General features: G+C 37.7%; 4 protein-coding genes across 6 annotated transcripts; 3 read left to right on the top strand and 1 right to left on the bottom strand.

Annotated features, from left to right (window-relative positions):
- Positions 1–2169: 2169 nt before the first annotated feature.
- On the bottom strand, positions 2170–5485 carry LOC113730363 (peptidyl-prolyl cis-trans isomerase CYP19-4). Its single transcript, XM_027255000.2, has 8 exons — positions 5331–5485; positions 5167–5238; positions 4941–5016; positions 3813–3860; positions 3686–3709; positions 3159–3341; positions 2936–3011; positions 2170–2629 (listed from the first exon to the last, which is right to left on the bottom strand). Exons 1-8 carry the CDS (start codon positions 5394–5396, stop codon positions 2491–2493), a joined length of 684 nt encoding a protein of 227 aa, XP_027110801.1. The 5' UTR covers positions 5397–5485; the 3' UTR covers positions 2170–2490.
- A 1608-nt stretch (positions 5486–7093) lies between these two features.
- Positions 7094–10023, top strand: LOC140003876 (protein AMEIOTIC 1-like). Of its 3 annotated transcripts, none has more exons than XM_072078405.1 (6): positions 7094–7362; positions 7515–7649; positions 7789–8231; positions 8371–8751; positions 9550–9606; positions 9790–10023. In XM_072078405.1, exons 2-6 carry the CDS (start codon positions 7524–7526, stop codon positions 9827–9829), a joined length of 1047 nt encoding a protein of 348 aa, XP_071934506.1. In that variant the 5' UTR covers positions 7094–7362; positions 7515–7523; the 3' UTR covers positions 9830–10023. The 3 variants fall into 3 exon arrangements, with proteins under 3 accessions (XP_071934506.1, XP_071934507.1, XP_027110800.1); XM_072078406.1 differs by having other exon boundaries at positions 7209–7362; positions 7488–7649; XM_027254999.2 differs by having other exon boundaries at positions 7221–7362; positions 9550–9635.
- Positions 10024–13178: 3155 nt separating this feature from the next.
- Positions 13179–19519, top strand: LOC140036557 (phosphoinositide phospholipase C 6-like). The gene is made up of 9 exons (XM_072078404.1): positions 13179–14698; positions 16115–16311; positions 16787–16922; positions 17011–17235; positions 17319–17539; positions 17657–17774; positions 18240–18392; positions 18478–18564; positions 18832–19519. The coding sequence occupies exons 1-9, from the start codon at positions 14375–14377 to the stop codon at positions 19123–19125; spliced, it is 1755 nt and encodes a 584-aa protein (XP_071934505.1). The 5' UTR covers positions 13179–14374; the 3' UTR covers positions 19126–19519.
- A 1704-nt stretch (positions 19520–21223) lies between these two features.
- LOC113733449 (phosphoinositide phospholipase C 2-like) lies at positions 21224–25131 on the top strand. Its single transcript, XM_072078403.1, has 9 exons — positions 21224–21713; positions 21814–22010; positions 22134–22269; positions 22355–22594; positions 22699–22931; positions 23361–23478; positions 23622–23768; positions 23997–24083; positions 24522–25131. The coding sequence occupies exons 1-9, from the start codon at positions 21396–21398 to the stop codon at positions 24813–24815; spliced, it is 1770 nt and encodes a 589-aa protein (XP_071934504.1). The 5' UTR covers positions 21224–21395; the 3' UTR covers positions 24816–25131.
- The last annotated feature ends 2182 nt before the right edge of the window (positions 25132–27313 follow it).

The following is a 27313-nucleotide window of genomic DNA, read 5'->3' as shown; positions in this document are numbered from 1 at the left end:
TTTCTAGCAACACTTGCCTGCCGGTTGCTGATTGATAGATGCTTCACTTCACGCGGTTAAAGACTTTGAGACACGAAACAGCAAATATCGTGGCATGCTCTTGAGTGAGTTTTAAGTTCATTTCTATGCTGCCAAGTCAGGTCTTTCTTCCTTTGTGACCAATTTTTATTTATTTTTTAGAAGTAGCTCAACTTTTCCTCTTCCAAAAACAAATTAAATAAATATCTACTAGTGTGCTACCACTAGGGTGCAGTGCAGATTAATCTGGCTCAAAAGTCACCAAGGCTAAAGTTCCCTCACACTCCCACTTGCTCCTATGATGTGAAAAAGAATTAATAGAAGTCGTTCAAACTTGATAAGCAGGGGTTTTTTGTAAAAAAAAAAAAAAATATATATATATATATATATATTTAATAATTTGATATGTAAAAAATAAAAAATTAATTAAAAAATATGTTCAAATATCACGTATACAGTCACGTACATATATACAAGCCAAACTATAATTGATGATTTGATGTTACAAAGATCACCTACGAAGTCAAATCACTAACACGTTACGCCATGGGTTTACTCTTACCACTTATACATATCCGAACAGGTCAATGTGCGTGCGATTCAATTGGATTTATTATAATTATTACATATTATTTGTAGATATTCGCATTATATTGTTATATTTATAAAAATATATTATAATATAATTGTAAGTTAAAAATTTATTCGTATACAATAACTGTATTCAGTAACACAAAATACGATACGATACGTAAATGATATTTACTGGCCAGTACGACTTCAAAAACATTTCGCCCAATCCGCATCGCGTCTCGCTCTCATAACATTACGCATACGTAAGTGTTTTTTTTTCGTTCTGAGGAAACGAATACCCAAGTTTAGTAGAAGCATTCAGCGCCACTCATGCATCACCAGTGGCACATTATAAATTATGCATAGATATTTATCTGTGTAAGGTTCTATTCCGCCGAAGCCGCCATGGACGACGGCTCTCACGCCGACCACCATAACAATCTCCACCGCCGCACCACTCAAACCCTAACCAGAGCTCATGCTCTCACAACTAATGACTGCAACACCACCACCACGGCCAATCTCGTCAACCACTCCTATATGGAAGAGAACGAAGGCGCCGGCGACGAATCCTTCGACGGCGGCAGCTCCCGGATGTGGACCACTTTCACTGACAGCTTCCAACAGGTGCAGTCGGTTTTGGATCGGAACCGAGTTCTGATTCAGCAAGTGAACGACAACCATCGGTCCAAAATTCACGACAATTTGGTTAAAAACGTTTCTCTCATTCAGGAAATTAATGGTAATATTAATAAAGTCGTTTCCCTCTATTCTGCTCTCTCCGTTAACTTTTCGAACATGTGTCAGCAGCAGATTAGTGGCAAAGAAGAAGCCGGAAAATCTGATAGCTGAAGAATTTTTTTGGAACAAAATTGAGTCCATCAACTTTGCAAGGGAATCACACAGTTTTATTATACTACGCAAATGTTTTATTTTTGTTCTTTGTGCTAATCGTATCATTGTCTTGTCGAGAAATTTGGCAGTAAAAAGGTGTGTGAATGTTTTTCAGAAGCTAATATGTATTTTTATGTTTGTAGTTTTCAATAACCTAAGGAGTTAATGTTTGAAAACACAGCACAGCGTACCAGTTCTTTTTTTTTTTTTTTCAAAAAAACTTTGAATGCGCGATTGAATTCAGAGTTCAGTATTAGAAGTGATGTCCTATGCGTGATTGAATGCGTGACCCCAAAAAAAAAAAGGCCGATTTAGTAACAAATTGTTGCAGTAAAAGAATTGCCATAAACCCAGGTTTAATCAATGGAGAAAAAGGATTTAGAAGCAGATTTTGCATGGTAGAAATTGAAGACTAAGCCGATTTCCATGTCGAAACCATCAATAAAAATCATCAGTTTTGTCACAATTCGCCACCCCTATTTCCACTTAGCCGATTTGACATGCTTCCGGCCTGTTTGAGATGGATTTGCTGCCGGTATCATGTGTCAAGCAACTCTCATCATGTTATACGTTACACCAGTAAAAATTTCTCACTGACTTGCCTTTTAAATATGCTGTCAGTGATTGTGCGCTGCTAAGGAGAGGAACAAGAATTGTTTTAGTCGCTTATACAAAAGCTTAACGTTGAGTCGGCTTCAAAGCTTTTTCAGTTAGTGGTAGAAGCTAGCATCCGCATTTGAAATGTTAAAAACTACAACAAAGCATGCTTCGAGCAAGCTTCCAACGGTATCACCAAGAAGGTTCCTAATGACAAACTTCACACACTGTCTTTGGAAATTCAAGCGCAGTTGTATTACATAGGGCGTTTGCCAGTGAAAATTCGCAGAGACTTGGTGAAGTTGGAACGGTTCTTTTGAAGATCAAATGTAAGCTTCACATGGCATAAGTGCCTAAATTCTGTGTACGATTGTCCAGCATCAAGTTTCATACTGCTATCGCAGGTCCTCATAATGTTAGCTCGCCGCTGTCTGTGATGATCACTTTGCTCTTGGGTGTTCCGCTCTGCCTCCCTTCTGCTTCGACCTTGTAGACAACATCCATACCAGAAAGCACTTTCCCAAACACAACATGACGCCCATCCAACCTTTAAGAAGAATTCAAAAGAATACTTTGTTAAACTTCAATAGCTCCTGAACTGAAAAGCACATTTGGGGATATTAAAGAGGATATAAAATGGCAAACCACATTCCAGGATACCACGTTATAGTTCTCCCACAAAGGTCAGATGCTATAACCATTATGTACTTTGGATATGCTTAAACATGTAGTTACATTTTTTTTAAGGCAGCATTTAGTGACGTGTTAGACACAGTATAAAGATCAAATGAGTTCCGTGCAAATTTTCACTAATGCTCTACTGAGTAACTGACAATTAGCAAGAACAGTTTACCAGCTAGTTATGACTGTTGTGATGAAAAATTGTGATCCATTTGTATCTGGTCCAGCATTTGCCATGGAGAGAAGTCCTGTTCCACAACAATGATATCAAACATTAATAAGCCTGGTGCTGCCAGCCTCATTTATTTGGAGTTTGTTCCAATTCTCAATAAAATCAGCTTCTGCTTTCACACATGCCAAAGAATGTTGCCACGTAATGCACTAAGAAAGTTTACCTGGGCCAGTGTGCTTCAGTTGAAAGTTCTCATCAACAAAGTTATCACCATAGATTGATTCTCCACCGCGCCCATCACCACGGGTAAAGTCACCACCCTGAATCATAAAGCTTGGTATGATCCTATGGAATGAGCTTCCTTTATAATGCAGAGGCTTCCCACTCCGTCCAACCCCTTTTTCACCTGCAGAAGTTATTAGTACAAAATGCTTCTGTTCCTCCAAGACGATTAACAAATGCAAGAATAAGATTAAGCATCTTCCTTTCCAACACAAATTCTCAATATTTTTTTTCATAAAGCATTTTAGATCATTTAACTTCTTGGTTAAAGGACAGTTTACTTCCCCTTCAATTTAGCCAGATGTCTTTCACCAATACATTCATCATATCATAGTCCTTGTTAGTAATACATACAAATCCGGGGGGGGGGGGGGGGGGTTATTGAACTGACAAGCAGATGTGCAGAATCAGTTAAATCCTCATCTTAAGAAATAAAAAATGAAAAAGGAACACGAGTTACTTGGCTACCAGTGCAAAGAGCCCGAAAGTTTTCTGCAGGATAAACAAATAAATAAGTGGCTGTCAGGTGAACAAAAGCAATAAAACAAACCAAAAAGGAAAGTTAAGCTATAACACTTATACAAGCAAGTACTACCTGCTGTTTTTGGAACAACTTTTCCGAAAAGACCCATGACAATACGACCTGAAAGGAAACAGTAATGAATATATTGACATAACATTTTAAATCGTCAAATTTCAAAATAAAGGTCTATGTAAGCCTGATCTCCATTTCGAATACCCAAAAAGGGGGTGGCAAATCACACATGGACAAGTTTTTAAAGCAGCTTACTTATTATAGTACAAGATGGAAGGGGAAAAACCAGACTGGTTGGTGAGTAATAACAATTTCTCATAATAAGTATACATTTGTCAATGTTCCACCATGATTAGATAAATTTAATGCTTAATCACCATGACTCTCTTACAGGGTGTATGAGTTTCAGGCATATAGAATTTGATGATCCTATACATGAAATGGTATTGCAACAGGAGAGAGCAGAACATTAAACAACCATGTTCTCATTCATATAACAGATAAAGATAGGCCCCATCCAAAGTGATCTTGAATAAGCTCTTTCTCCAATATCATGTATACAACTGTGATGATGTGATACTTACACATGGTGGTTGCTTATACATTCGCATGCTATTCAGTTATCAAAGTTTTATGTGTCAATACAAAAGAAACGGTTGACAGTAACTTGTCCGCCTCCTAGAACAAGAGTAAGACTAATTAGCTTTCTCAACGCAACAGGCTTCAAACGTGCCTATCTCAACTGAGAATTTGATTCTTCACTGAAGTAATGCTCCTCATGTTTGGATTAGGGCTCTAAATGACTCTCTTTTCTCTTTCTCTCATTTTTTCTTTTCCTTTTTTTGGGTTCCACTAGAGCACGTTGAAGGAGACATAACTTAAAGAATGAGAAAACACTAACATATCAAGGATAACATTATAACCAGAAAAATGAATTCTAAAATAGAAAGGCAAAGATGTTTAGAAACCTTTTTAACAGTTAATTCAAGTATCGATGAGTGCTTATAAGCTTCTATAACTTATTTCAAGTTTGTATCATGACATGCTACTGTACGAATATATTCGGTACTATCCTTTCTTCCAATTTTATTAGCCATTTCAAATGATGCCGGAAATTTTGACAGTAAAACAAATAAATTTCAATAATGAAAATAAAAACTGAAAAAAGATTATTGTATTAGCGCATACCAGCTGGTTTTCCATTAATTTGTACGTCAAAGTAGACCTTGTGAGTCACTTCTTCTTCATCCTCTAAATTTTTCGCCTAATAAGATTTTCAATCGGGAAATCAAACATTTCAGGCTTTAGCAGAGAAATAATTCTACGTAAAAATTCAGAAGAAAGAAAAGGTCAATAATTAAAAGTGAATGCCTGCGATATTCAATAACTGTGAAGTGGGCTAGAGTTAGCTGACCTTTTCGGTAATCCGACTGCTTGCAAGTTCTTCAGGATGCTCTGAAGTGGCTCCTGGGTCGCCTAATCGGTTCTTGGAGAAACGGAAAAAAAGCCAAAAATTAAATCGCGGTTTTACTGACTAGCGTAAGGGACGACACGACAGCGTGGTGGAGGAGTACAAACCAGAATGAGAGCTAGGCTTCCCAACAGAACCAGAGCCCAGAGAAGTACAGCGGGGAGCAGCTTCATGGCCGTCTAATCGATCTTTTTCCTTCCCCTTCCTGAAATGCCAACCGAGAGACTTTGAGCCCTGGAGATTTGGAATGAGTACAAAATTGATCAAAATCCTTTTAATGTTCAAATTTTCAATTTAGTCCTTCAACTTAGACAAACTTTTGTCCTGAAGTTCTTTAAGTATCGAATTGCAAAATTACTTTAGATGGTGGAATTTGGATTAAAAAAAAAAAAAAAGCTTTTCCTGCCGCTGTAAGGCAAAACTAATTTGACCTTGCAACTTCGATTAACACCAATACCTATTGTTGGACACTTATGATTTAATTACACATCACATCTGGATCGACTCACATTCAGCAAAATTTGAACCCAAAAGTCTTGTTTAGGACATCAACCTTTTACCACTAGTGTGTTTGGATATGAGATTATTTATAAAAAAATATTTAGGATAACAATGTAATATTTTTTGTGATGTGATGTATACATGATATTGATGGTCATGCTTTTTATCTGTTTTTTTTTTTATATATAAATAGAGCTAAATCGTGTTTGATAACTCAATTCAACACTTAAATTTAATGGATTCAGATCTTAACATATTCAAACCGTTTGATAACAAAAGATTGAACGTTTGAATTAATTAAGCGGCACTGAATTTCTTAGGCAAAATTTGCTCCCAAAATTATATGATAAACTATTCACTTATCACTGAATGTGATATGTACTCCAATGTATTAGATTTAATACATAGCAACTCAATAATTTAATGGATTTAAACTTTAGATTTCAGACCCTAAAAAAAAAAAAACTTTTAGTTATAAAGGGGTTACATACTTCTAAATTAGTTTGTGAAGTTAACAAGGGGCAGTAAGATTTTACAATTAATGTTGCCATGAACTATACACGAATATGATGAACAAATTGAATCAAGTGTAAAAGCGAGTATTTTCTTGAGGAATTAAAGTTGAGAATTGATTACTGAGTCAAAGGTTTGATATGCTATCGCACACCTTCTTGCTTATAATATAATTAATATGTTTGGTCAAAAGCTTGAATCTCGCTATGTGTTTTGTTTTTTGGTTTTGGCTTCCTGATGTGAACATTTGCTGTCAATTATGATTTGGCTTTCTATATTTACACATAAATTAGCTTGAAATAAGTCTTGATCTATCTTGTCACTGTTGTCAAAGTTTTGTTAATTACCAGAAATGCTGCTCATTTAAATTTATTCTGGTTATAGTTTTTCTTCTTGGTTTAGTTAATTTGCAACCTCGACAAATGATTTCACTGCCGTCCAGCAAATTTTCTTAGATGTTGGACTTTGTTTAAAAAAATTTGCTTTTCCAGCTGTAATGTAAAATTAATCTGATCGTGCAGATTAAAGGATTTATATTAGAGCAATCCTGGAGTTCAAAAAATATAATTCAAATTTTAATTAATTAATTAATTAATTTATTTATTTGCAGAAGAAGAGAGAGACAATTATAATTAGAACTTCATTATTACATGACAGATGGCAGAAATCCTTTCTTTTTTTTTACCCAAAAATTTCCGCGGAAAATATATAAAGGTAAACGCTTAAAAACAGAACAAAACTAAGCGTGGGGCCCACCGTGCTGTGGAGTCCGACCCGCATCGGTTCGGCAGTTGAGTTGGGTTGGTTCGCCATCTCGATTTTCTCAAAACCCTCTCTCTCCTCTTTCAGTTGCGGCGGCAGCAGCAGCAGCAGCAGCAGCGGCTTCAGCAGCGGCTTCCCCTCTCTCTCTCTCTCTATTGCGGCTTATCCTGGAACACCCACAAAATCATTCCTTCCTACGTAGGACGGTCGGGTGACCTTAGTTCAACAACTTGGCACTAGTAACACTAGTACTACTACATCACTTTGGTTCCCCCGACTCGGTGCCGCTTTAACTCACCTCCCAAGTCCTAACTCCTAAACGCCTCTATTTTCTTCCTTCTCAACACTCAACTACCCACAAAGGCAAGTTGCTACTCTTTTCTCCCGGCCCTTCTTTTTTTCTTCACCATTAATTTTTGGTTTGAGGGTAAATTATGCCTTCTCCAAAGTTATATAAATAGTCTGTTATTTTGGGTTTCTTGCTGAAGGGAAATATAAATTCCGTGTCTTCACAGCCGTTTTCGATGGTTCCAACAACTAGAGGAAGAGCAACTAAACTGAATGTTGCTGTCGGGGGTTTTTACAAAATTTTACATGCTAATTTACCTCCTAGAACTCCTCCTTGGTTGAGGTCCGTTTCAATTGCCATGGTAAGACCGTTCTGTCCCCTTTCCAGTTTTAGGGCTTTTCTTTTATTTTTTTTTCTTTCACCCCTTAATTTGTTTTTGGCTGATCCTAAAATTGGAGAAGATATGTATAGTATATTAGTGATTTTTGGCATCCCATCAGGTGAGTGAGAAGAGTAAACTGAAGGTCACAATTTCGTTCCCAAGCAAGGAGTCTATCGAGAGTTGCCTCGATCAAGAGAGACCTGGCTCTAACCCTAAGCTTGATATGTGCTTTATTATGGGACTGAAGCTTGCCCAAAGGGTGCTTTTTAGGGAGGTTAAAATCCCTCACTTCGGCAATCTGGAAGAGGTCAAGGACTTCTGGTTGGTAAGGGCTCCTTTAATTCCTAAGCTTGAACTCGAAGAGGTTTCGGTGAAGTCTCCTTGCTCTTCGTCTACTACTACTATGAAGTTTGGCGGTGGGAGATTGGAAGAAAAGGTTGAGGAAGTGGAAAAGCAGGTGATTAAAGTGGAGAATGTGGTTAAAGCAGAGATTGTGAGCGAAGAAGCCACTACTGAAGATCTTCACAAAGCAAAGAAGTACAAATGGTGGTCCAATGAAAGGTGAAGGAGCAAAACTTAGTTATAAATTTTATGTTACATCCATATGCAGTGTTCTTTTTTATGTATGCAAGCATCAATCTTTATGGTTCCTTTTTATGTATTTATTAACTCTGACACTGATTGGAGAGGATATCTGAAGCTTCGAGGCTGGAAAGAGAGTTATTTTAAACATTCTGAAGGAGAAGGAAGCTGCAGCTGAAAACCCAATATACAGAGCTGCTTTAAGGAAGGAGGCTCAGAAGGAAATTGGTAACACAGGGCTGTTGGATCACCTTCTCAAGGATATACCAGGAAAGATCGCGCCTGATGGAACTTCTCGTTTCCAACGCTGTTACAATGCTGATGGGGTGATAATGTACTGGCTGGAAAGTGCTGACCTAGTTGATGTTCGGAAGAAGGCTGGTGTTGCTGATCCGTTCTGGATCCCACCACCCGGTTGGAAGCAGGGTGCCTGCTCCGCTGGGTGTCCCTGTGCTAAAGAGGTGGAGCTACTGAGGGAGGAACTTTCTAAAGTCAAAAGGTAACAGAATTGGCGAAGTGAAATTGTTTTATGCTGTTCCGTCACTGAGATGTATCTTCTGTTTAACTTGGGTTGATGGCATACAAGGTTCTTAGCTTAAATGAACCTGACATGCAAACAATATATGTTATTGTTGGATTTATTATGCCATGGAGCATTTCATCTCTCTGTCTTTTATTTGCTTCTGGTTGTTCGTTTGATTTATGAGTTTCAGTTTCTTAGTTTGATCATTCTTGGATTAGTTTGTTCATTTACTTCTGCCGATATACTTCTTGTCTGCTTATGTGAGTGTGAAATTCTTGGATTGTCCATATCTCACCTTTGGCCTGGCACTTCCTGAATCTGAACTTAATTTTGCATTTGTACTGCCTGCCAACATGGATAAGCCATGTCGCTCTTTTGAGCACTTAGCCACACACTTACAAGCCATTTAACCAATTCCTGTTTACATTTAGTGGGACAACTTCGGGTTTCAGACTGTCAATATAGATGTTCTTTTTCTGTCATTTCATGATGTTAGATTATTTATTCTTCCTCTTATCGCTGTATGCTCTAATGGACTTAGATTTCATATATGAAATTAGATGGAATTGGGCTGGAATGTTGTTTATGGTAGTACTAGTGAAACGCGGGCTTTGTTCTATGGATTAACTTTTTCTCATGTTTAAGCTGTCAATATACATGATTGGATGTATTGGAAGGCTGTCATTGTTTTGCACATTGGTGTTAGAATGTGTGCTATGTCTTGATTTTTGTTGTAACTAAGGAGGGCTTTGGTTTGTTTTACTTCTTGTACAGAGATTTGGAAGAGACTCAGAAGCAACTAAATGAAGTTTGTGCTGGTGATATGAGAAGGTGAGGATGAAGAACTGTTACCAGGACAGGTTTTGCCTTGGATTTCAGTTGGATAAGATGTTGTTTATTCTGCCTACATTAGCAGTATAATAAATAAATAAATAAATAATTTCTTTCGCTGTAGTGGAATAGTTTCAGCATGTTATAATCGCATTGAAATTGACATCAAGTTTTACTTTGCAGGTATTGTGACTGTAACAACTGGGTAGGAGGATTCTGGTAAGTTAGGGTTGCAATCTAATTTTCAGAAATTTCAGGTAATAGTGCGGCCCCTGACTCTCCTTTCTCAAGGAAAGGAATATGCCGGAATTTTGTATAGAGATTGATCTAATTTGTGTAAAGCGGCGCTTCTTATACTACTGTAAGATTGTACTGGTTATACATATAATCTATATGGCTCTCTCTGGATTTCAAGAAGCTCAGTTCATCTTCTCACTCTAGTTGTTAGGAGATAGTGGCGGATTTCAAAGCTAAGTAGTGCAATTATTACTCCACTAATCACCATTCTGCATTTCTGTCATGGTTGTTTCATGTTTTAACCATAGCATTGGCAGGAACTTTGGAATATGCTAGTCAAATGTTGGTCTACGTGATACATTGGTCACAAGATAGTTGTCATGGAGCCAAACTGAAGAGAAGCTCTTCAGTGCTTTTTATCTGCTGTTGCAATGAAGTGAATTAACACAGATTAGAGTATGTTGAGTGCAAATTATCCGAAGTTGTGGGTAAGGAAAGATGGATTTAGGAGACATTGCAGAGTAAAGATTGTCAAAATTTATAGAAGAGTGACTGATGGTGATGTTGTGCTGCTACAAAAGTAATCTTAGTTGGAGTGGATGTGGCTGCCTGCTAAATGATGAACTTTGCAGAATGTTTTGTAGCACAATTGCGCTCAGGAATTTGATTTCAAGCTGAGCAGAAAGTTTAAGGTTTGGAAGAGGAGGGAAAAACTCGATTGAACCGAGTTCCTAGCTTCCTTGAGCTAATAACTCGTATGGGAATCATTGTGTAGAGATATATGCCAAGTGCAAGGGAAAACGATTACATTTTGATGATTGAGTTTGTCATGGGTAGCCACTAAATATTATCACCCTTGACTGTCGCTGAGTTCGTCAATCAGAGGAGGAGAGAGGGGAGGGGGGGTGCACCAACTTTGTTGCCCTACCCTTGTTTGTTGGGCCTAGACGTTTCCAAAAAAAGGTCTCAAAAACATTTTATTGCAAGAGAAAAGGGGTGTAAAGGGTAGCCTCTCAATTGCTGAATCTGCGTATTAGAATCTACGAGAGGCTCCATCCTCTCGAGTCTTGGGCAAACTTGTGACGTCTTATGCCGAAGAAGGAAGAAGACATGCGGAGGTACCTATCATCCATAACATGACATAACATTCCGACCAAATGTTATCAACCTTGTACCTTGAAGTATCAAGCATGGAGTAGCATTCTTGACAAACCATGCTGGTTGAGGATAATGTCGTTTCTCAAGTAGAGTTGTTGGATTGCTTTATTATACGTTGACCATGAATAATTCAAGCCTTCTCCCCAGTGGAAGGACATTCTCGGTGGACTGGCTAAATAAAGAATCTTTGGTCAATACCTAAAGAAAGGATCCCCCTGTATTTGTTTTTTGAAATCAATAGCAGACAACTATAAATTAATTGATGTTTGGAATTGGACGCCACTTTGATTGTGCGTGCGTATAAGCTACCGTGTTAACATGCTCCGAAACAAGGGCTCAAATGTGAGTAAAATCAATTGTAGCTAATCGTATAAAACTCCAATCAATCAGGTATCCTGAAGGCTCGAAATTGACTTTCTAAGCACTTGGATCTCTCTCATCCTGAATCTATTCGTTAATTCCCCCTTCTCAATCATCAATGTGACGCATCTTTTTGAGATTTTTGACCAATGCGCTTACACTTGCAGGTCCAAATGCCCTCCACCGTTACTGGATTGCTGACGCGGCGGTGGAAGCAACTTAGCGGGAATAGTGTCACAAACTAATTCCATAAAAAAGAATCAAGAATCCATACATGATTGAACTCCTAAAATAACAAGATTCGACAAAAATTCACAAGATTCTAATAACTTGAGAACATGAATAAATTTGACACAACTATATTAAAATTTCAATAATAATGTCAAGAGCCAAAAAAAAATAATCATAGGAATGCCTATTTTTAGACTACATGTGCTTTAAATTGAAAAAAAAAAAATACTTAAAATGCTCCGTTTGAATTAGCTGTATTTGATGGTGTTTTTGCAATATTTTACTGTAATATTGTATATGAAAAATTTTTACTAAAAATATTTTTAAAAATATTTGATATATCATATGGATGAAATATTTTTTAAATTATTTTTATTTATATATTAATGTAATATTGTATTTAAAAAATTTATTTTTAAAAAATAGATTAATTCAAACGAAGATAACGATGCTACCCGTCGTGGGTCCACAGAGTGGATCCAAAAGGCAAGTATCAACTCAATACTCATGCACTGCCAGATCCGCGGGTGTGGTGACCCGAATCCACTCGCAAATCGCCTTTAGAAACAAATCTTGCGTGATTTTCCCTTTTTTCTTCCTTCAATACAATTATAGTTAATAATAGGAAAACTGAATAAGAACCAAAAACGGCATTTTGGACAGTTTCATTGATGCGGACGGCAAGTTCCTGAACCTAGAATTCCACGTTCCGTGTTAATTTCGGAGCCGAGTCTCGAGCTCTTGGAGACTACTTGTTCAATGGGCCGTGTCTACAAATTCCGGTATCAGTCACCTCAACACTTGATCTCAATGACAATGAGCTGCAGAGCCCAATTCCAAAATCAATTTGTGAACCTCACTGTCCTTGATATTTCTCAAGTAATGCAGGCTTCATTTGACAAATAAGTTTTTTGGATGTTTGTCTAAAATTTTATTGTAACTTATTGTAAAAATTGTAGGAAAAATTTTTGAAGTGTGTAAATTTTTGGATATTTTGAAGTGTAGAGTTTAAAAATTTTGAGAAATTTTTTAAGAAAGCTGTATGTAAAATTACCAAATAAACTTGGTCAAAAACTTATTTGCCAAACAGAGCGGCAATCTCTTCAACAACCTATTGTTTGTTCTAGAGGCAAGCAGGTTTTCCAAACTTGAACTAACTTTTTGGTAATTTCATTCTGGCAAATACATTGTCGTGAATGTTGATGTAGGTAACTCGACCCAACTCAACCTTGCTCATAGTCCCTGTTTGGCAAATGAATTTATTGATGTATGTCTAAAACTTTACTGTAATTTCCTATAGAAGTTATAGCAAAAATTTTTGAAATGTATAAATTTTTTGATATTTTGAAATATATAGTTTAAAAATTTTGATAAATTTTTTGAAATTACTGTAGTTAAAGTTGTTTAAAAACTTATAACAGATCAACTTGATAAAAAAACTTATTTGCCAAACAGACCCTATAGTTCTTGTCCTCTCGTGGCTTAAGAGATTTGTGACAACAGTTGACTTGTTGAAAGCAGCCAATAGTCTAGATAGGCTCGATCCTTCTTACAACATTCTTAGGTATACTGCAAAATTTCGAATGATAAATGGTTCAAGTGGACTGAAAATTGGTACCACCTGAATTTCTCCCACGAATTTCTGGTTGAGTGACGGACCAAGTTCCTATTCCAAAATCTCTTTCATCTGGATCTTCGTTCTAACTTTCTACTAGGGCCGGTTCTTGCCCTGCTCGCTTCACCTTCATGCAAATTGACTTCGGCGCCGGTTCTTACAATATCTCGAAGAATTACATTTGCAGTGTGATTCCATAATGTTTGGTGGCCATGAGCTCAGGGATTTTTTGGTGTTAGATATGCTCATGGATTGTTTTTACGGGAGAATTGCAGTAAGTTTTTACGGAAGATATCGCAATCCCTGGTTGCTAGTGGCTAATAAAGAAAGAAAAGAACAGAAGATAAGGGACGGAGAAAATTTTATACCCAAACAGAACATGTACGAAAAAGCCAAAAACCACTGGAGAGGACAACAATAGGGTAGTTTTTAGTTGTTATGCTACTAATTTTCTTAAGAAGAAATTCTTTTTGTTTTTCTTGAAGGGTGGTGGGGGCAAGAAAACGGCGGGAACGATCGGAAGATTAAAAATTAGGACTACTAGAAAAGATCATCCAATCGGTAAAATTAGGGAAAAAAATGACAAAGGGACAAATACCTGCGACGACTGAAATATTCTGAAACATCAAGTCGGGTGAATCTGCAAATCATTGATGTTTTGTTTAGTTGTAGTTGTAGAAAGTCGTCGTCGTCGTCGTCGTCGTAACTCTAAAGCCTCATGTAAGGAACGCGTCCCACAACGGATCCAGCTTTAAATACTCCTCATATTTAGCCCTCTCTTCGACCAACCTCCGCGAAGTTTTTCCTTTTTTTTTTTATTAATCTTTCTTCTTCTTTTTCCCCTTTCCTTTTCTCTCTCTCTCTCTTACTAATCTTTAGGAGTCCTTGGATTTATTGGGAATTTCATTGCTTTTTTCTCCTTCTTCCCTGTCATTTGTTGAGGAAACAACAATCCAATTCAACAACATTAACTAAAGCCATCCAAGAATCATTCAACTCGCACCCCATCACCATCATCATCATCTGATCATAGACGTTTCTGCAATGTTTCCTTCAATGCTTAATTCCTATATATTTGGAAACACATGTAGATTGTAGAGTTATAAAGTCGTCCCCTCCAAAGCCAACAACCTTTTGTCGTCCAGGAAAAAAAAAAATTTTTAAAAAATGGGGAGTTATAATTATTACAGGATGTTTGGATGTTTTAACCGGAAGTTTAAGATCAGCGAGACGGAGCCACCCCCGGACGTGATGAGTGCCTTCCATAAGTACGCCGGGGGCGGGACCCACATGACGGCCGACCAGTTTGCCAGGTTCCTGGTGGAATACCAGGGCGAGGAAGGCTGCACTCTGGCGGATGCAGAGAGGCTGATGCACATTGTCATCCAGCGTCGTCACCATTTGACCAAGTATACTCGCCGGGGACTAGACCTTGAAGATTTCTTTTATTTCTTGTTCCAGGATGATCTTAATGGCCCCATTAAAATTCAGGTCATTTCCTGATCTTCCCAGATTTTTCTCTACACCATTGTCTTCTTCTTCCATTTTAATTTCCTTTTCTAATCTCGGGTTTTTATTATTAATTTTTTTTTGGGGGAGGGAGGGGGGGGGTGGCGGGGGAAGGGGAATCAGTTTTCTATGAATGCATGCTTAAGCCAAATATAAGATGAAATACCTTCTACCCCCAAAAAAATGATGAAATACCGACAACGTAATCTTAAGAACGTGTTTAGATGCATGAGACTTGCAACAAAAGCAAAAAGCTAAACTTGGATGAGGTTTACGTGTTATGACTTATGATCTTAGCATGTCAGTATAAAGCATTATCTCTGCTGTTTGTGTAGGAATTACGATCCCTTCTTAGATTGGTGCATAATTAAGTCATTATGATTGAGGATATAATTTAATGCGAAGTACTTTTTCAGTTGTTGGATAGGGTGTGACTATACTTTAATGGGGCCATTAAGATCATCCTGCATGTTCTTGTTGAAGACCTGCATGTTCTTGGCTAGTCAAGACTACTAGCTTGAGTCATCTTTGACAATTCTCCTCAAATCACTGTATAAATCTACAAAAGAATGAAAATTTCATATATGACAACTGGAACTAGGATTGGATGAGCGTTGGCTATGGTCAATGAAAAGTCTATAGTTATGGAACTCAAGTAAATGGAGTTACAGTTGCAACTCTGACTTATGCGGAATAATATTTTCTAAAAGGTAACTCTTGAAAGGAGTGTGATCAAATATGTTATATGTGTTTCAGAGGGTGTAATTAGATAGTTACAGTTCACCTCTAATGATTGCAAGACTGACTGCTGATAGATGGCAGATGGATCTCTACGAGAAATGCTGCCATGTAACAAAACTACCTTGAAGAGAAGTATAACCCGTAAGACATAGGATCAAAGTTGGAGAGGACTCTGTTAGTTGCGATTCTCTTACCACGGGACATAACATGTCAAACTTCAGCACTGTTTTCGTAGTTGTCTGCTCCGAACCCTTATGATGATGGCAGGACAAGATTGAACGTTGAAAATTGTTTTCTTCTACCCATTAATATTTTATGTTTGCCATCAGTTGTGAGTATCCCGCAAAGCTAATGATGTCTCGCGGCACAACAACATTTTTTCTGTCAGCGTGCCCCAAATCTTTCAAGAGGTTGATGGTTTTAAGAGGAAATAAGGAGAGGCCGATAGTATTAAAATAGCGGAACTGACATTCCAATTTAGTAGCCAAAAAGAGTAAAATGCATTTCGGAATGCCCTGCTAGAAAAGGACGCTTGGTTCCATCTTTGCATTCTGTAGCTGGCTTATGTTATCATGGTTTATATATTGTGGAAATTCTGCAGTTTAAGCATTTTCTATGTCAACATTGCCTACAATTTTGTTTATTTTGTGATTCCAGGTACATCATGATATGACAGCTCCATTGCAACATTATTTCATATATACAGGTCACAATTCATACCTAACTGGAAACCAGTTGAGCAGCGACTGTAGTGAAATCCCAATCATAAAAGCCCTAGAAAGAGGTGTTAGGGGAATAGAACTAGATCTGTGGCCCAATTCTGCAAAAGATAATGTGCATGTTCTTCATGGAAGGTAGGGTATGATCCTAGACTCATTTTCAGTTTTTTTTTTTTTGTCATTTTCCTTTGGATATCGTATACAAAAGACACTACACAGAAAACGAAAATGAGTTCCTTGAAGCTGTTTCTTTTCTTTAGTTTCTTAAAGCATTGCTTCTTTTCCTTATTATCTATGTCAATGTGCTGAGCAAATTTCATTCTGCAGTGTATATGAGATGATAGCGAGGGCTATAAGAGAGGGAGCTTAGATTTCCAGTTGGTTTCTTCTTTGTAGAATCGCTTCATTTTTAATGCAAAGAGACCAGCATGGGTTTCTCTATCATTTGCTTTGCTCTAGTTGTCCACATTTAGAAATCTGTGCCAGAAACTATTTGTCTGATATATATTCACATTTCAATTTTGCTGCGTCTATTTTTAGGGACACTTCTAAATTTTCTCTTACCGGAAATGGCAATGTAAGAAAATTTAACCTTGTTGATCATTTTCAGGACGCTGACCACTCCAGTGCCACTCATTAAATGCTTGAAGTCTATTAGGGAGCATGCTTTTGTCAAATCTCCCTACCCTGTAATAATTACTTTGGAGGATCACCTCACTCCGGACCTTCAGGCTAAAGTTGCAGAGGTTGGAGTTTCTCGCTATTTGTTCTTCCTTTTTTTTTAAGACTGAGAAAACATCAACATTGCAACTGATATAACCTATCTGCTTCTAGATGGTAATTCAAATTTTTGGAGAAATGCTGTATTACCCGGAGTCGGGATGCTTAGAAGAATTTCCCTCTCCGGAAGCATTGAAGCATCGAATAATTCTTTCAACCAAACCACCAAAAGAGTACCTTGAAATAAAGAATCAGAAAGAAGGAACTTCTTCACCTGCGGAAAAGGATTCTTCTGAAGATGATTTTTTTATGAAGGATACGTTGGAGGGCGACCCAAAGGTACATTTCATAGAATCTTTCTTGTCATCCGTTGAATATTACTCAAAATTTCATCTGCAATGTTTATTGGTTTATGATTTCAGTACGATAGTGATCCAGATGATGAAGATGGAGACATCCAAAACCAAAAATCATCCCAACTAGCAGCACCGGAGTACAAGCGTCTCATTGCTATTCATGCTGGGAAGGCAAAACAGGGGTTGAGGCACGCATTAGTAACTGGGCTGGACAAAGTTAAGCGTCTTAGTTTGACTGAACAAGACCTTGAAAGGGCTGCATCTTTATATGGAACTGATGTTGTGAGGTATTCACTTGAAGTAAAAGTTGAAGATTGCTAGATTGCTTTTGACGTTCACAATAGCTGTCCCATCTGGTCTTCTACCAACATTTTGTTTTAGCTGAATTCAGTTTTGAATTCTAGGTTTACACAGAAGAATATTCTGAGGGTGTTTCCAAAGGGAACAAGAGTAACCTCGTCCAATTTTCACCCTTTAGTTGGCTGGACGCATGGAGCTCAAATGCTTGCATTCAATATGCAGGTCAGTTTTCAAATCTTGTGTTCCTAAACTCCTGGAATGGCAATCCGAGCTTGGTCATGCACTCATTCACTGTCCTTATCTTAAACATAACACTTCCCGGCAGTTTAATTACATTAAAAGTTTTATTGAATTAACTTCTCTGGCATTTCCAGAAATCCTTATTGTCTTTGTCGTAAATAGTGATCCAAGTAGAATGTCATGCAAATCTGCTAATACAGCATCTATACACTGCTCCATGCTCACATGTCAGCATGGACAAGCAGTTTGTGCGAGGGATAAACCATCAATGACTTCTGTTGCATCAATGGTAACATGCATCACAGAAACAGTACACAAGCAAGCAATCGACTTTCATAATTTGATTATGATTACCACATTTGTGTCGGCATGTATTCATCTTAGTTGAGGATTCTTTTCACCAACGGATTTAGTGAAATCATTTTCTTTCTTAACCCAAACAAACAGGGGTATGGAAAATCACTTTGGTTGATGCATGGGTTGTTCGGATCTAATGGAGGTTGCGGTTACGTTAAGAAGCCTGACTTTCTCATGAAAAGGGGACCGCGGAATGAGCTATTTGATCCTAAAGTAAAATTGCCAGTTAAGAAAACTTTAAAGGTGAGCACCTTTCTGACAGTGGCTATTGCAAACTCCAACCGCCCGATGACTTATATTAATTACAGCTTAATCATTTTTTCCACAGGTAAGCGTGTATTTGGGAGATGGATGGCGATTAGATTTCAGTCACACACATTTTGATTCATATTCACCGCCAGACTTCTACACAAAGGTCAGCGACTAAAATTGGTTTAAAAGTGTTATCCTGATAGATATGATATGATATTTCCTGTTTTGATGCGATGGTAACTTTTAAGACGTTCGAAAATGGAACTTCTGGCGAGCTTATACCCATGTAATGAGTGGCTGAACTGATATATTGTTGCAATCTGCTGCTTCTGTTGACGCGTTCATCTATTTCTTCTGTTTTGTTTCCTCCTTAACATATTAAATCTTGTTCAATAGGTTGAGCCTAAGATAATTTCCTCATGAACTGCAGGTTCAGATGGTAGGAGTGCCTGCAGATGAGGCCAAGAAAAAGACGAGGATAATAGAGGATGACTGGGGACCGATATGGGATGAGGATTTCACATTCCCATTGACAGTTCCTGAGTTAGCTTTGCTTCGGATTGAAATCCGTGAGCATGACATGTCGGAGAAGGATGATTTTGGGGGACAGACATGCTTGCCTGTTTCGGAGTTGAGACCGGGGATCCGAGCAGTTCCAATTTACGATAAGAAAGGAGAGAAACTTAGATCTGTAAGGCTTCTGATGCGGTTCCAGTTTATATGAACCCTACTGCATCCTTCAAGCCCGCCCGCGACGCGCTTCTTTTCCATCCTTAATGTTGTAGTAGAGTTGGATTTGCGCGACCAGATCGTTTGTACAGAGGAGTGCTGCAATTGCAGTAACAAGATACAACTTCTTTTTTTTTTTTTGAAAAAAAAATGGTTCAAGTAAACATTTTCTTGTAGACATCAGCGAAACACAAAGGGCATCGCTCTCTGATTGGTGGGGTGGCAATGCCAGGGAACCGGATTCTCTGCGAATTTCAGTGAGTTGTAACTTTATAACCAGTTCGCCACAAATTTATATCATCCTGTTGAGGCACAAATTTATCCTGCTTCATATCTAATTCAAAGAGTCAAAGAATGAAAATTGTCCCCTTTTTTTTTTCATTTAACTATCTATCATCTTATTGTCAGTTTAATTTTTTGTTGCATTTTAAGTTAAAAAAAAAAGAGGAGAAGTGAGCAGACAATTTAAACATAATTGAAAGGCCAAAATAGTCAGAAGATTTCTTCACTGCGCAAATATCGTATCTTGCAACAACTAATTAGAGACAATTCCCTGCAAGCAAAACATAGAGATGAGCAAGTTTACAAGTAAAAAAAAAGGGATAATTTCAGAAACAAACTGAACTCACCCGAGATTTAAAAAATTGCACATACCTCTCTTGATTTGATAGTTTTAGTAACAAAACCTTAAAATAATATTGACTTGGTCAAATTTTTAAATGAATATCCAAAAATGCCCTTATGTAATGAGTTTTAATTTACTTCCCTATAGAATTATAAAATTATCTAATGTAATTATAAGGAAAAGGCGCCGAATTTTTCATATCCATATCTACTATTTGATAAACAACTATAATAATAATAATTTTATCACTATGATAGGATACTTTTGACGGTATTTTACTATGGATTTAGATTTATAAGATAGAAAATAAAATATTGAAATAATTGTTTCATAGTTTATGAATTTTTTGAATAGTGGGATTATTATAGTTTAATAGTGATTTTGGGTAATTTCTTTTTTATTTATTATTAATTTTAATACCAAAAAATAGAAAACAAAGATTAGCAAAAAACATAGGATTACATATAAAGTTAACTCATCAAAAAAAACATTAGTTTGACATTTGGTTACAATAGAAACTAAAGATAATAGTGGTAATTTTATAATTTTATTGGCCAAAAAAATAACATAAAAAGGATAAGAAGGAAAAAGAATGAAAAAGTAATTTTAAAGTCATTCTAAGTATAAGTATACCAAACAAGAGAATTTCATTAAAATATTTAAGAGTAGTATTGTCATTTTAAATGACAAGGGAGTATGTGTAATTTTCTAAACCTTAGAGGTGCTTAGTGAAATTGTCAAAAATATTAGGGACGGTTTCTGAAATTATCCCAAAAAAAGGCTCTTTAATGTTTAATTATTACTCTTTAGATGACAAAAGGGGTACGTGAATATGATATTCTTTGTAAGTAATGGGATTTAATCATGAATTAATCTTATATACACTATCACTATTAAATATATAATACATGTGCAAAATTTGATTACGTGTCATCCATTTATTCGTGATAGTGTGTATACTTATAGTGCATATGAAATTTACTCTTTAATTATTACTCCTTAGATGACAAAAAAATACGTGAAATGAAATGTGATTATCTTTGCAAGTAATGGGATTTAATTGGGGTTGTTCATTGGTGACACTCCTCCACTCGATAATGAGGTGGAGGGCCTCATTGATTGATTGACTGAATTAGACACAATTTTCTTTGATCCAATGGTGGCCGGCCCAGCGGGGCAACCAGCTGTATGCATGGAGACAAAAAGGAGAAACAATCAACAATGACCTCACAGCTCACCACCAGAGCTGGACCAATAAGAAGTAAAGCGTAAAGGTTGGGGACGTTCCAGAATTGCAGGATATTGCAACCTTACCAGAACCCGACCTTTATCCACAAACAAAATCCAACGATTGAAAGGTTTCCCAAACCAGAATCGTTATCTTTTTCTTTTCTTTTCTTTTTTTTTTTTTCCCTGTAGGAAAAAGTTCGGTTGGTTGGATTTGGTTCCGAGTTCGACAGTGAACTTTGCCCGGTCCAATCTCCGGAAATGCCTTCCCATCTTCACAAGCAAAGCTATCCTCAAATCCCATCCTTGATAAAAAAAAACACCTAAGATCCTCAATCCTCAACATCCATAATCAACTCTACTCCTCTTCTCTTCTTTCACTTTTAGTTGACGTAAATCCAAAATCCAATCGCATGTCTAAACAGACCTACAGAGTATGCTTTTGTTGCCGGCGAAGGTTCAAGCTGGCTTCTGCAGAGGCCCCGGCTGAAATCAAGTCCATATTCGACCGCTACTCCGAAAACGGGACCATAAGCGTTGATAACCTCCATCGTTTCTTGGTTGAAGTTCAAAAGCAAGAGAATGCCACGGTGGAGGATGCTGGAGCCATCATAAATAGCCTTCATGAGCCTAAACACCTCAACATTTTCCATCGCAGCGGTCTTAATCTTGAGCAATTTTTCAAGTATCTTTTTGGAGATATTAATCCTCCTATTGATCCTCGTCGCGGGGTAATTCCATTTCTTCTCCATTTATATCAATTTCTAAGCATCAGAGTTGATTTTTTTTTTAAATGATTATGAGGTGGGTTTTTTGTTTCAAACAAAACAGGTTCATCATGATATGCATGATCCATTGTCTCATTACTATATATATACCGGGCATAATTCTTATTTGACTGGGAATCAGCTAAGTAGTGACTGCAGCGATGTCCCTATAATAAATGCACTCCAGAATGGTGTGAGAGTAATCGAATTGGATATATGGCCTAATTCCACAAAAGATGATGTTGATGTCCTGCATGGAAGGTACTGATCTTCATCGAAGAAATTAACTCAATTTGTGTATGGATTCTTTTTGAGTCGGACATTAATTGGTTCCAAGTTGGAAATGAAGTTGTAATTAGCCAAGATATCTACTTTCTTATACAGGACGCTGACAACTCCTGTGCAACTCATCAAATGCTTGAGGTCTATTAAAGAGCATGCATTCTCTGCATCCGAGTATCCTGTTGTTATCACACTTGAAGACCATCTTCCTCGGCATCTTCAAGCTAAAGTAGCTGAGGTGTGTAAAATTGCACTTTGGACAGAGAGTAACTAGTACTTTCATTGCTCTACTGCTAACATTTGCAATGTCTAAAAAATCTTAGATGATTAATGAAACATTTGGAGATATGCTGTTCGTACCTGGATCAGACGGTCTAAGAGAGTTTCCCTCGCCAGAATCCTTGAAAAGAAAGGTTATGATATCAACTAAACCACCTAAGGAGTACTTAGAGGCAAAAGACCTTAGTGGAGAACAGAATGAAGTGAAGGAAGGAAAACAATCAGCTGAAGCAGAACCTTGGGGAAGAGAAATCTCAATTAATAAATCTAGGACCAATGATGAGGTCTGACTGAACATTCCAATTACTTAACTGATAATCACAATTTGAGTTACAGCTTCGTGCGTTGTTTTCAATTTAAACTTTTCTACATAAGCTGTTTGTTGCAGGATGATCTCAATGAAGAGGAAGCTCATGAGGACGATGACGATGATGAAGTAGATCGCAAGTCTCAGCAAATTGCAGTCCCAGAATATAAACGTTTGATTGCAATCCATGCTGGAAAGGGAAAGGGTGGACTGGATGATTGGCTGAGGCTCGATCCTAACAAAGTGAGACGCCTTAGTTTAAGTGAGCTAGAACTTGAGAAGGCTGCTGTAACTCATGCAAAAGAAATTATAAGGTACTATGTTGATCATGTTGCTTTGTCTACAACATACAACCAGTGCATACTTCGTGCAGTAGCTTTTGCTTGACTTCTCTAGGGGTTTCCCTGCATTGTAAATGGTATATAAGTAATCCTGAGAGATGTCATCCTGATTACTATAGATCGTCATAGTTAGAACAATTGTTCTTGCTGGATACTCAGATACACATGTATTCAGCTTATTTTGCCTTCATTAATGGGGTTTTACAGTCATGGTATGTAGTTCGATCATCTAGGCCCTGTAAAATGTACTGTTTCATCCTTGAATCTTGCTGCATTGATGCTCCAATCGACAACATAATCCATAATACCTCTCTTTAGGCTTCAATTCTTGACCTTGCGCTTGAATTAAGTAATCATTTCCAATTAATAAGCTGTCCAGGCTTTTCTATATTCCTCTTTCAGGTTTACTCAGAGGAACTTGTTGAGAGTATACCCAAAGGGAATACGTTTTGACTCATCTAATTACAATCCCCTCATTGGATGGATGCATGGGGCACAGATGGTCGCACTAAACATGCAGGTTATCATTTTATCTTGATTGTCATATTGTTCTTCGATGTTGGCATATTACAATGTAAATCTATTGGCATCTTCATTTTAATTTATAGTAATTAGGCCAAAGTCTATTTCAAGGAAATTTTCGGTGACAATTTTCTTCAACAGGGTTATGGAAGATCACTCTGGGTGATGCGTGGAATGTTCAGGGCCAACGGTGGCTGTGGATATGTTAGAAAACCAGATATCTTATTGAAGACTGGTAATGAGATTTTTGACCCTAAAGCCAAATTACCAGTTAAAACTACACTGAAGGTGAGATGAGTTTTACATCAGTATAAGCTGTCTGACAAATTTTCAAGAAAAATAAAATAAATTTTCTAATCCGTAATGTAATTGCATAAATTGGCAAATATCTTCTCGTGTTCCAAAAATACAGTAATGTTCCTATCAGAGTGTTCTTGTGCATGAATTCCCATGGAAACTTTAACCTGACTAAACTTATTGACTTGCATTCAACCCTGATCCCTTGCTATTGGGCAGGTGACAGTATTCATGGGTGAGGGATGGTATTATGATTTCCGTCATACACACTTCGACACTTACTCCCCTCCTGATTTCTACACAAGGGTAAGTAAGGACTGAGTTGAAAGTATATATCTCCACGTTCTGGTAAACTCCAACTTAGTTCATTGCCAACTTTTTAACTGTTTCAACAACCGTTGTTTGATTAAAAAGGCATTTAGGTTTCAGCTCTCAGCTGAACAGTAGTGTTGTAGCAATAGCCTTCTTCTTTGTAGTCTTTTTTTTAGTAGTAGTAGCTATTGATTAGTTAATTTCTTCACTAGATTTTTAATGCAAAAGATATTTTTATTGCCATATTTCTTGAGCACAAGGCCTAAGAGTATAGTAGATTGTTCAAAGAGAAGAAAAATGGTAAAGGTGCTCAAGAGCATACGAGAATAATGAGAACTATTTGCTTTATTTATGAACAACCTTCTGTTACATATTTACTCTTGTGGATTGCGTTATTGATGTCTGAGTAGGTTGAAATATATCTCCATGCAGGTAGGGATTGCTGGAGTTCCTGCTGATACTCTGATGAAGAAAACAAGGACGCTGGAGGACAATTGGATACCTAATTGGAATGAACACTTTGAATTCCCACTAACAGTTCCTGAATTGGCTCTGCTTCGGATTGAAGTTCATGAGTATGATATGTCTGATAAGGATGACTTTGGAGGACAAACATGCTTGCCTGTTTCAGAACTAAGAGAAGGCATCCGAGCTGTTCCTCTTCATAATCAAAAAGGGGAGCCATACAGGTCGGTAAAGCTTCTGATGCGATTTCAGTTCATCTGATGCAATGGCAAGTCTCTGGCTTTTGCTCCTCAGTCCTCGCCTCCTTGGTATATACCCATCTGTGTAAATTATAAGATCTTTACCGTATTCCATTGGTTTTGTGCAATGCAATAAAAGATTGTGTAAGCAATGCCTGGTTATGTGTATCTGTATATTCTCAAAGCCCCGAACCAAAGCCAACAATATATAGCAGTCTTGCTCATTCCATCATTCCTTCTACGCTCTTCCTATGGTGCAGATGTTAAATTGTAAATAGTACGCAGACTTTGCTTAAATTGATCAGTTGATAATGCAGTTTTATGTGTTGCCTTGCTTCGCCCTACAGCTTTTATGGATTCTTATTTACTTTTTCTGTTGTCAAATGAATTAAAATCCATCATAAATCGGTTGGGATATTTACTCATTCTGGAGAAGAAACACTTTAAAAACTCATGCTTTAGTGGTTTTCTACTTTGGATTTACAAAAGCTTGTAGAACAGGCTTTCTAAGAAGGTCCTTGAAGCTGTAAGGTAACACTGCAAGGCCACTAAGTCGATCATAGTTCTGAACAGCAAAATCCTTTCTGGGATTCGCTTTATCACCAGGTTCCTAACCTTTATTGCCTGGTATCTTACCAGGTCTGTCTAGCGTCTAGCCGTCTGGTCTTAAAGAGGAAAAGCAAGATGGGAGAAAAGAAATATGCCAACCAACGAACCAAGTGTCGGCTATATAATGTACTAAAAACTACTTGTACCATAACCTGAGGGGAATTCATAGAGGTGGCAAACCAACCCACTTAACTAAATTTATCCATACCCGTTCATGAATAGATGGGTATGGGTATCTTAAATTTTTGTATATGGATATAAATGGGTTATCCAATAATACCCATTTAATAAATGAGTATTATTGGGTAACCCATCAAATCCAATTAACCCATTTAGAATTCTCTTCCGCCAAATCTCTTTTTTTCCGCCACCCATTTTTTTTTTCAAATTTTCATTTTGTCATAATGTTAAGGGTAAAATACAAGGAACCCCCTTGTGGTTTCGCGAAAAGACATCTTACTCCCCTATCGTTTAGAAACCTCCACATAAACACCCTAAACTTCATAACTAAAATGAAAATTAACTTATAACCGGGTGTGCCACCTAGTGACGATCGGTACGCGAGGTTCCTTTTCAAAGACCTTGAGTTTCATTCCCAAGCTACCCTTCAGTCCAAGAATATTGGCAGAAGCTAGGATATCAGTGGATTTGTTGAAACATGAAAATCACATGATTAAACTGCCCTCCCATAATTAGTCCCTTCTCCCCCGCTCCGTCTCCAGCTACTGGCTGCCTCCCATGCATGATGGAACAGCAGATACACCAATTAACCCTCAATAAATATCGATTAGCTTCCAAGCCAAATGGGTACACTAGCTAGCTAGCTACATGCGTCTCTAACAAATTATCTCTTCCATAAAACAATTCAAGCTCCGACCAATTCTTTTATATATATATTGATAATCATTATTATCAATTTTTTCCACTTTCCCAAGTCCATCCACTGCATCTTCGTCCATCCAGACATCTGCGTTTTGGTCCATGCATGTTCAAGAACTTCTGCAACAAAGCGCTCGGCAGCTACAGCCCACAACACATGAGGTAAAGCTGCAGTTGAGTGCTGACAGAAAAGAGGCCAACCGTTGTTGGATTGTGGTGGCATTTGTTGTTGAACTCAGGGCCACGAGCCTGGCAACTTGACCTCCCCCCCTTCTCTCCTCTCTTCGAAAAAAAAAATTAAGAGAATGCGGGCTAGGAAATCATCAGTACTTTCTAGGAAAGCCATCCTTTTGCTATGTGTTGCCAGCCCCCTGGTAGGATCACTTGTTTTCAGTAGCCGGGGCACAAAGTCGTCCACTACCACTGCCCTGATCACTACTACCAGTCGCCCTGCCCCAAAAACTCAAAGTATCGGACGTCGTGCCATTTCAAGCATCCCCACTCATCATCATGTGGAAAAGCTCAGCACCTAGCAGCTGGTTACAAATGGATGTGATCATCAGAGACGGGTAATTAAACTTCGCACCATATAGTACGCGAGGTTCATTTTAATCCTTGGATGATGGCTTCATCGTCAAATAGGAAGCCGCAGTCCAAGAAGAGCTTTGCGGCGGTGGCTATGGAGTCGACATTGCCGAAAAAACAGGAGACTAAGGGAGCGATAAAGTTGGAACCTAATCAAAATGAAAATATTCAGAAGAGTTCATTGGGAGATGCTGATCCCAAAATTCTGGGGAGGGATAAAGGGGATAGTGCTTTTGTTTTTGGTGCTGATAAAGGGAGGAAACAGATTTCTGGATCTCGTTTTACCCCTTTGGAATCGGATGGTGGTGATATGGTTACAGATACCCTAAAAAAAAAGATCTATCTGGGAGGGTATTCGATTATAAATGAGGGTATTTTGGGTATTCGATTTGCTGCCGGTAACTCAGCCGATTCAGAAGATAATTTCCATTTTAATTATGAAGTTTA

This window comes from Coffea arabica, chromosome 2e (genome assembly GCF_036785885.1).
Source record: "Coffea arabica cultivar ET-39 chromosome 2e, Coffea Arabica ET-39 HiFi, whole genome shotgun sequence".
In the NCBI taxonomy this organism is placed as follows: Eukaryota; Viridiplantae; Streptophyta; class Magnoliopsida; order Gentianales; family Rubiaceae; genus Coffea; species Coffea arabica.
Note: the sequence above shows the minus strand (reverse complement) of the source record. Positions and strands in the feature narration are given on the sequence as shown.

Bases quoted from the DNA above. Each gene is read 5' to 3' on its own strand.
- LOC113730363 (XM_027255000.2), bottom strand. From the start codon at position 5,396: ATGAAGCTGCTCCCCGCTGTACTTCTCTGGGCTCTGGTTCTGTTGGGA. The intron at 3,342-3,685 runs GTAGCCAAGTAA...TAACTTCTGCAG, and splicing joins CTTTCGGGCTCTTTGCACTG to GTGAAAAAGGGGTTGGACGG. The intron at 2,630-2,935 runs GTAAACTGTTCT...TTCTTCTTAAAG, and splicing joins ACAACAGTCATAACTAGCTG to GTTGGATGGGCGTCATGTTG.
- LOC140003876 (XM_072078405.1), top strand. From the start codon at position 7,524: ATGGTTCCAACAACTAGAGGAAGAGCAACTAAACTGAATGTTGCTGTC. The intron at 8,752-9,549 runs GTAACAGAATTG...CTTCTTGTACAG, and splicing joins GAACTTTCTAAAGTCAAAAG to AGATTTGGAAGAGACTCAGA. The intron at 9,607-9,789 runs GTGAGGATGAAG...TTTACTTTGCAG, and splicing joins TGTGCTGGTGATATGAGAAG to GTATTGTGACTGTAACAACT.
- LOC140036557 (XM_072078404.1), top strand. From the start codon at position 14,375: ATGGGGAGTTATAATTATTACAGGATGTTTGGATGTTTTAACCGGAAG. The intron at 17,236-17,318 runs GTACATTTCATA...TTATGATTTCAG, and splicing joins CGTTGGAGGGCGACCCAAAG to TACGATAGTGATCCAGATGA. The intron at 17,775-18,239 runs GTCAGTTTTCAA...CCAAACAAACAG, and splicing joins TGCTTGCATTCAATATGCAG to GGGTATGGAAAATCACTTTG.
- LOC113733449 (XM_072078403.1), top strand. From the start codon at position 21,396: ATGTCTAAACAGACCTACAGAGTATGCTTTTGTTGCCGGCGAAGGTTC. The intron at 22,595-22,698 runs GTCTGACTGAAC...TGTTTGTTGCAG, and splicing joins AATCTAGGACCAATGATGAG to GATGATCTCAATGAAGAGGA. The intron at 23,479-23,621 runs GTTATCATTTTA...TTTCTTCAACAG, and splicing joins TGGTCGCACTAAACATGCAG to GGTTATGGAAGATCACTCTG.